This window comes from Asparagus officinalis, chromosome 4 (genome assembly GCF_001876935.1).
Source record: "Asparagus officinalis chromosome 4, Aspof.V1, whole genome shotgun sequence".
NCBI classification, from domain to species: Eukaryota; Viridiplantae; Streptophyta; class Magnoliopsida; order Asparagales; family Asparagaceae; genus Asparagus; species Asparagus officinalis.
In genome coordinates this window covers 14,225,613-14,234,307 of record NC_033797.1, presented here as the reverse complement: position 1 = coordinate 14,234,307, position 8,695 = coordinate 14,225,613, and the positions used below count along the sequence as shown (strand labels likewise).

The following is an 8,695-nucleotide window of genomic DNA, read 5'->3' as shown; positions in this document are numbered from 1 at the left end:
CTCTTTTTTTTTTTTTTTTTTTTATCCGGGGACCATATTTTTCCCTTTCTCAGACCTTTACGTTTCCACGGGACCCACAAAAACAGTTTGTTTTGTGCGTCTTTATGAAAATTTGAAGAGTGCGCTACTACGCTATCCTTTCCTTCTTAAAATTTCTTTTTTGTCTTGTCTGGTTTCTATTCCATTGGATTTCTGATAGAAATTCATCTTTTACCATCAAAACCAGCTCGTCTTCCCTGATTCAGGACCAGGTTGGCTGGCTATGAGCCTATGATTGTGATTTCGAAAATGCAAACAAACATTAAAAAAAAAAAACAATTGAGAAAGTTAACTCTAAGAGCATCTCCAAATATAAAAAAAACAATTTGGAGATCGGAATTTGAAGAGTTGCCCCAATCCGTACTCTCCAAATATTTTTATTTTGTCAAAAAAACATTATAAATTAATAATGTTAAATATAGTTTACATTAGTAATTTATTTAGAAAAAATGTCATGTATGATACTTATTTATTTAATTTAAAAAATAATAATTTTATAATAATACTAAAATAAATTAATCTTAGTTTCATTTTAAAGATCTCAACAAGATCTTTCCAAATATATAATAATTTCAAATATTAAATTAATAATTTTTTAACTATATTTATTTAAAATTAAACATCTAATTAAATTACTAAGAATGATGGCAAAGTGGTAATTTTTAAGAAATTAAATAGTTAAAAGTAACAAAGTGGTAATTAAGGAAACCTAAATAGTACTTTGGAGAGACTCTCTAAATTTTATCTTCACTCTCCAAATTTAGAGAGTGAAATTTGGAGAGTAATTGAAGAGGATTCACTTTCTAAATTTGAAGATTTTCTTATTTTGGAGGCCGGTTGGAGATGGCCTAAGCTGTGGAATTTGAAAACTTTTCAACTATCCATGCCAAGTACATACAACCAAACAAACCTTGAGGGAAAGAAAGAAGTAAAATGAGCAGCCACCATAGAAAATCATGTCATATTAGCAATATAAATCTGTGTAATCATTATACAATAATCAACAAAATTAGAATAAAATAATAATGATAATAAAACAAAAAATAATAGAATAGTAACACAATTAATTCACTTTAAATATATATTAAAACAAACGTCATGTTCTCGTTCTCCTTCCTCCGTATGATTTTATAAAGTGCTATTATTTTTCCAGATATTAAGAACCCGTACGCTGGTCCTGCACCCATTTCGATGCAGACCACAAGAACCCCACTACTGCTAGCTATAATCGCTAGCTTTGCACGCTTCATGTTAGGTCTGAGATGCAGCAGAAAAGAACAATTTTTCACTGTAGACCCAAACAGATTTTTTATTACCAAAATCGACCGAATTTTTTTTTAATTACCAAAATCGACCCGTTTTATGCCACATAAGCGTAATCCCATTTCCTAATTAGTCGGGGTTGCCAACCCCGACTGTTTAGGAGTTGTTAAACCCCAATTAGAAGCCTTAAACCTGATTTAATTAGGGTTTAACAACTCCTAAACAGTCGGGGTTGGCAACCCCGACTAATTAGGAAATGGGATTACGCTTATGTGGCATAAAACGGGTCGATTTTGGTAATTAAAAAAAAAATCGGTCGATTTTGATAATAAAAACTCAGTTTGGGTCTACAGTGAAAAATTGTTCCAGCAGAAAAACAAAAGGAACTGAAGATTGAAGAAAATTATTTTCTCAGCTTATCACAACAAAAGAGACGCAAACCACCATTCCAAAGCATTAACAAAGAAAAAGAAATTACAACACAATATCATATGGTAACCATGTTCAATCTCACTGTAATCTGTGTGATAATTTACCATCAAGGGGTCAGTCAATAAGTGTCACAATTAGCGACTGTTTACAAGATTATCAACAGAAATAAAAAAACGCACAGCTATTGAAATATCCAATGAAATAAAAGTATCAACGCTAGCAGTTGGGTTGTTTTTTTTTTTTTTTTTTTTTTTGGGTTTTTTTTTTTTTTTTTTTTTTGGGGGAGGGGAAGGGGGGGATGGGTTGGAAAGCAGAAAAAATTACTTTAAACTGAGCAGAGTTCAGTTAAGAATACAAAATAATCTCCTTTTCAAATCAATTCAATTGGGTTGTCGAATGAAATGAACTCAACCGGCACTCCATAAAGAAGCTCGCCATCAATCTGAAACACTCATAAGGAACAAGATAAATGATCTTCTATATTCATGTTCATAGCGTTCGTAAATCATCTCCTTCCTCCAAATATTCTTCTAATAAAACCCGGTCTACGTGTTATCAAATCCTCGTCTGGAACATTCAAACAGGAAAAATAAGGGAATGGTGAATATGGGGTTTCTGAAATACAATTAATACATTCAAAGTTGACAAATCATATAATTTCTAAAGAAAAGTAAAAGGTTAATTGTCAATATGACCCAAGTGCAGATAGACCCCTATACATCGCCCAATTGCGGATTGACCCCCTTCCTATTTTCCCAAGTGCGGTTAGACCCCCTAAGTGAATTTTTTTACTCTTAAAAGAGTCAAAATTTCACTAGGGGGGTCTATCTGCACAAATAGAACTAAAAGGGGGTTATCCACACTTGGGCTACAGTAGAGGGGCTGCATCCGCAATTAACCAAAAAATAGATCACAAAATATGGTTGCTAAGGTTGGGCGAGTTCAGCAATGAGAATGGATGCATGAACATAAGGCATAACCAGCTATATAGCAATGAACAGGGCAGCTATTTTTGATCAATGGTTGAATTGAATTCTAATGTAACACAGATAATGGGTACTCGAGTTGGTTCATTGGTACAGAATTTGAAGGAAAATCAGTGATTTTATGGGCAGACAAGAATGCGAGCATCCAAATGCGAGGATTGCGGGCAGGTACAGTTTAAGCGGGTATTGTTATAGAAGGTAAATAAAGGATCACCAAAATTCAAACTATAACAAAATCAATGCCTCGACCTTTTGAGAAATTGCTTAAAATGGCTCATGAAAGCCCTGACCTTTTGAGAGTTGAGGGATTCAAGTTCCAATATATCTCAGGACTGGCTAGTTACATTATATTTATCAATTATTGCTAGACCATTGCCTCATTAATGGCCTCAAGATCCAGAATATATGGGTTATGGATTAAGTTCAGATATTGATGCTCCAATATTAGGTCAGAAAATCACTTCACCTAAAAGCTTAAAGAATTGATTTGTGGACTACCAATATCCACCAAGCTAATGAGAGAATGAATATATACAGAAGCAATGCGAGTAAAATGCTTGAGTAGATACTGAGATCACCTTTTAATCTTCCTGCTTTGTACAACATTTCTTCAGCTATCGGTCTCCACTGCTCCGCACATGAGTAGTTTATACCCAAACCAACACTAAGCCCTCTGAGTAGCTGCATTGTCCTGAGGACAGAGAATAGCTCCTCTGGAAAATTCTGGTCAAAAGATGAAAACTGAATTAACACCTGAGTACTTGGGTGAGGCAAAGCACATGCAGCTGAAGGATTCAACACAGCATAATAGCACTAACGTTAAGACATATAATTATTGTTAATAAAAGAAGCATTGACATGGAAGGAAGTGAAAGATATTAAAAAAAAAGGATTTAGAAAAGCTTGATGTAGTACAGGATGGTCTCTTAAAAAAAAATATCAGCAACAATGGTGAAAATGCATCCTTAGTTGCTTATGGTTTATACCACAATTGAGAGAAAAGGGAAAATTATATCTAGAAACTAGGAGCCAAAATTACAGCAAGGTTTCTAAATAGGTCATAAATTAATATAATATAAGAATATACAAAGCATTAGGACAATCGGTAATGTAGCCTCAAGTTTCCTAACAACAAATCAAAACAAATCATTTGAATGAAATTTCACATAAACACTAAATCCGTAATAATAATTCACGTGAATCGATTCTTTGTCTATATCTCATCAAATGACTTTGAATCAGTAAAGTTTAAAAGAATACAACGCGCCTGAATGCAAATCAAACTAGGTCCAAACAAGAACAGATTAAGCGATGGACAAGTTTGGGTATCTTGAAATTAGTTATGAGTTCACGTTTAAATCTTAAGATTGAGAAACCATTTATTCAGTCTGTATTGTCTGAGCTATTGGTTTAAGTTTCTGTAGGAATATGAGGAATAGCTAGACCTTACTTCTAAACTGACTTTGGTTATACACACTCTGTTTCCACAGAATACTGTATGAATGGTATGAAGGTAGCACTACCTTTACTTCCTGCTAATCATTTCATTCCTAAAATTTCTTCATGCAGGTGAGTGGCCATGCAAATATATGATTAGAAAAAGATGTTCCAACTTCAGTTTTATCTAAATATCAATTAAATACTCTACTAAGATCACGCTCATGAATTTTCATGTTGAGGTCACATTGCATTGTCTACAGACCACTAGAAACTGAACATGTAGAATAATGGATCATATATTAGCAATTACTTGCACATACTGGAATTCCACTAACAAGAGCAAGATATAGATGGATGGACAATAAAGAAAGATATAACTTGTTCCAGTTAGATCAAAGTTCAATACCTGGACACCAACTTTCTTCAAAGAAGAATCTTCTGAGAATGGTGACATCACAGTTACTCCTGGAGGAAGATAGGTATCAAACATTCTCTGTGCCAATTTAAAGAGCTCTCTTTGTTCATCTTCACACGTGCTTAATGTGTCAATACCCAAGTCCCTACAAAATGAAGATACCATAACGTATGTGAGACTATGCAATGCTATTTGTGGTCTTCAGAAGAATAATGAAGCCAAATTATTGGGGAGGGTGGTACCTGTAACTTTGTACAACCTTTGGAAGGTCATGGTCTGCAATTGCAACGACAAGCTTAGCATACCCAAGCCTCAAATTTTCAGGAAGCTGCTTTACTTGTCCATAATCAAGTAATGCAACCTGGAAAAATTAATACATCAGCAGACAGGTCAGAAAAATCTTATAGTTTTCACAGGGCTAGACATCTCCAATTCAAATGAATAAATTTAATATGATCCATAGATGTTTCACTCTAAGCATACTCTATGTAATCAGCAATCTTACAGGATGTGTATACATTGGAATACTTAAACTGCATTCATGGTCATACTTGCCTCTGAGTCCTTGCAGATGAGAATGTTCCCAGGATGTGGATCTGCATGGAAAAAACCATCCTTCAAGATCATTTGACCATAGGCTAGAGTCAGATTTTTCAAAATTTTCCTGCATTGGAAAAACATTTGAGAAGGGGACAGCGACTTAGTCTTTAACTAACTAACTAATAATGTATAGTCGAAAAAGAGAATCTGTTGAACTTAAACGTGTAAAGTAGGAAGAAGATAATTCAAGCAATTCATAGTTGACATGGAAATAGTTAAATGATATCATATAAAAGTCCCATCATAAGGATACATCGACACAACTCCTAGAATTACTGAAAACAGACAAGACAGAGATTCTCAAATTATAGTGGTTTAATATTTTCTTCTAACTGCATATTGCAATGCCCATTCCTGAAAACAAAATATTATTCATTTTCAAGAAGTTCATCCTTATCTTTCCATACACACCAAAACTTTAAACATAAATATTCACAGCCCTCTTACTTTATGATTTCTGGCTTTGGTTACAGAATAAATTTACCCTGAGGATTCACATCATGATGCCTGTTAATTCAGAAAACACTGCTATATTAGTCAAAACTTGCCTAAAGAGCACAAGGCCCCAAAGCTAACTTACCCGCAGACAAATATGCAGGTGTATATTTCATGCTTGTTTGAAAATCTACCTACACGGAGGGCTCCTACCAGGTGCATACTTGTCTCGCCTAAGACAAGTCTAGTAGCATAGCAAGAAAGGGCATATATTATAAACATCAGCACTGCTCAGAGCCCCAGTGGTATCTATCCATAGTAATACTAGTATAGTAGCTTGCCGACAGTAAGACTAGAAGCTTAGAAGGTTTAGATTCATGGTTTTTCTTCTTCTTCTAGCAGATAAATTTATAGTCCGCGAATTTACCAGTGTCATTAGGCTAACTAATATACAACAAATCATTTACATGTACAATGTCGATATGCAAAGGTATAACTTAAAAGGAAATTAAATACCATATTTCCTATGATGATGAAGAGGCTTACTGCTTTGCCATAGCTGCAAGCTTACCACCAGGATCAATGCCCCTTCGAGCTATCTCGTTGCCAAGATTCATTATCGGAGTTCCTTCTATAAACTCCATTACTAAGACCTTCCTAATTAACAAAATAGATGATTGAGACATTATTTTTGGACAAATAAAAACCAAATAAAAATGAAATCACTGTCCTTGCGACAATCTGTTAAATAAAATTATAACACGATATACTGTAAATGAAAAGGCGAAGTGTGCATCTTCCAAGCTATGCTATCATCATGCCAGAACATCCCTCAAATATATACAAGAAAAAAAAGGAAAGGAAAAAAAGGCATAATCTGATACATAAATCATTCCCAGCTCATAAGACCAACATAATAGGGATCACGAAGCAAAAGAAAAAAACAGCATGACTAAGATATTTGCCCAGAACAAAGAAATTCAAGCGCTACGTTAAGCAGAAACCCCTAAGAATAATCTTTTTAAGAACTGAAAAAGAAACTGAACAGGAGAAAAAACTTTAACTGATGTCACTAAGCAATCTGATTCACAGTACAGAACATGGACCTGTTTGTGACCCCCAACAGAGTAAGAATTCAAGTTATTAACAGAATTGAAGCACACACATAGATGATGTTGAATTATTATTGCAAAACTTAATTAACTGACTAGGATAAATACATATGACAGTACAGCTACTTCCTAGAATAATAAGATCTGTAGGACGCTTCTTCCTACACACATAAGGAAAAAAAAAAAGATGAAAGAAAAAAGTGATGTATCCATCCAAAAAAGATGAAAGAAAAAAGTGATGTATCCATCCATCAATTCTTACTCTTTTCCACCAAACATACAGATGCTTACAGATTTATCACAAAACAGCAATCTTAAACGGAAAGTATTGCAGATATCATTGCATGTTATCTTGTATAATCTCCAGTCCAGTTAAACTAAACAAAACACAAAAACTATCTATAAAAGTTATTATGGCATCTTAAAAGATCATCCTTCAATAGAATTTTCCCCAGACTTGCACCATACCTGGTAGCCATGCCCTGTATCACACGCGGCACTATAACTGGAACCTTTTTATTGTTAGCATGGAAAAAGTGCCGTATTTTTTCCATGGAAGCAGCCTCCCGGCAGAAGTCGAACTCGTATCCGATCTTTAGTGGCACAAAAACAAAAAATAAATGAGAAGAGATGATAGAACAATCACAAGGACTGAAGTCACTCCACATTTGTTATAAGTCCAATAATTATCAATTTTCTAACAGAATAGTCTAAGTTATGTACAAGCATGAAAAAGAAAAATTATTTAAGTACTCTAAAGAAGCAACATGGCCTCACATTTAATTGCGCAAATATTATTGACTTAAATGCAAAACCTCAGTTGAGGTTCCTCATGTATTGCTCAATATCATCTTGGTCCTTTATGTTTAGGAGTCATCAGTGGGGGTCCCTAATGTCATCAGTGGGGACCAGGTCATCAGCATAGGTTGAGTTCCAGTAAATCTTGCTGGCATGTTGACATGGCAAGACAGACTTGTAATTTCACTTACTTTTTTGCTAATTGGACACCCTCAACCTTAGTGACACGTTAGCAAGATTGGACGGAAGTTTGTGAAAAGGATTCAGGACTCCCAATAATGACTTCCAAACACAAAGAACCAAGATGATATTTGGTCGGTGCATGAAGGACCTCCCTTGAAGTTTTGCCTTACTAAACTTATATTTTTTAAAGAACTCACAATGAGAATGGACAAGCAAACAAAGAGGACTCTCTCCGTCCTACTACCCAGTTCAGCTTCAACAATGGTACTCACATTTTTTTACACAAATGCAATAGTTATATCATAAATATGAACACTGGTTGTTATCCCCTATGTTTGTTGTAACGAAGAGAAATTACATACAGATTCTTTAAAGGTTGCAGGGAATATTATATTTACAAATTAACATGCAGATAACTGTAAGGAAGGGAAATTGCACACGGATTCTTTAGCAGTTATTACATCACCCCTAGAACAGAAAAAAATCAAGATATATAAAAATTTTGTATTATTTATGGGAAAGAGATGATGTTTAGATAATCAAAAATTCTTATGGGGCGGATCTCCACATAACATTATATAGGACAAGACACACAAAGAAGACCTCAAAAGTTTTCACACAATTTCAAAAGTCCATCAAAAGAAGAGGATTGCCATATTGAAAGAAACACGTTGACAAAATTTTCTAATGTGTCCTAACAAATTTAATTTCACCCATTAAAGGTCCAAACTTCAACTGCCAATCTATACTTCAAATAGTTCGCTCGAACCAAAACATGATTGAAATGTCCACTTATTCCTGCATTCTCCTCACAAATCACTTGAACAAGAGAACTTGTCAATCAGAAGCCAAATCTTGATATGCAGTGATGAAGGAGGTAATCTGTAATATTTCCAGCAATCAAACTTTACTTAGAAGATACTTCTGAGTTGAGTAATATATATTCATTGTGTTTTTTGCCCCCCACCCCCCCCCTAGGGGGGGGGGGGGGG

General features: G+C 34.6%; 1 protein-coding gene across 1 annotated transcript in view; it reads right to left on the bottom strand.

Annotated features, from left to right (window-relative positions):
• Positions 1,992–8,695, bottom strand: part of LOC109836690 (uncharacterized aarF domain-containing protein kinase 1-like) — a 9,861-nt gene continuing 3,157 nt past the window's right edge. The window contains exons 6-12 of the mRNA XM_020404667.1: positions 7,191–7,315; positions 6,157–6,267; positions 5,131–5,239; positions 4,818–4,936; positions 4,567–4,720; positions 3,299–3,443; positions 1,992–2,301 (exon numbers count right to left, since the gene is read on the bottom strand). Of these exons, the coding sequence (XP_020260256.1) occupies positions 2,240–2,301; positions 3,299–3,443; positions 4,567–4,720; positions 4,818–4,936; positions 5,131–5,239; positions 6,157–6,267; positions 7,191–7,315 (825 nt within the window). The 3' untranslated portion in view covers positions 1,992–2,239. The remainder of the gene's footprint in view (positions 2,302–3,298; positions 3,444–4,566; positions 4,721–4,817; positions 4,937–5,130; positions 5,240–6,156; positions 6,268–7,190; positions 7,316–8,695) is intronic.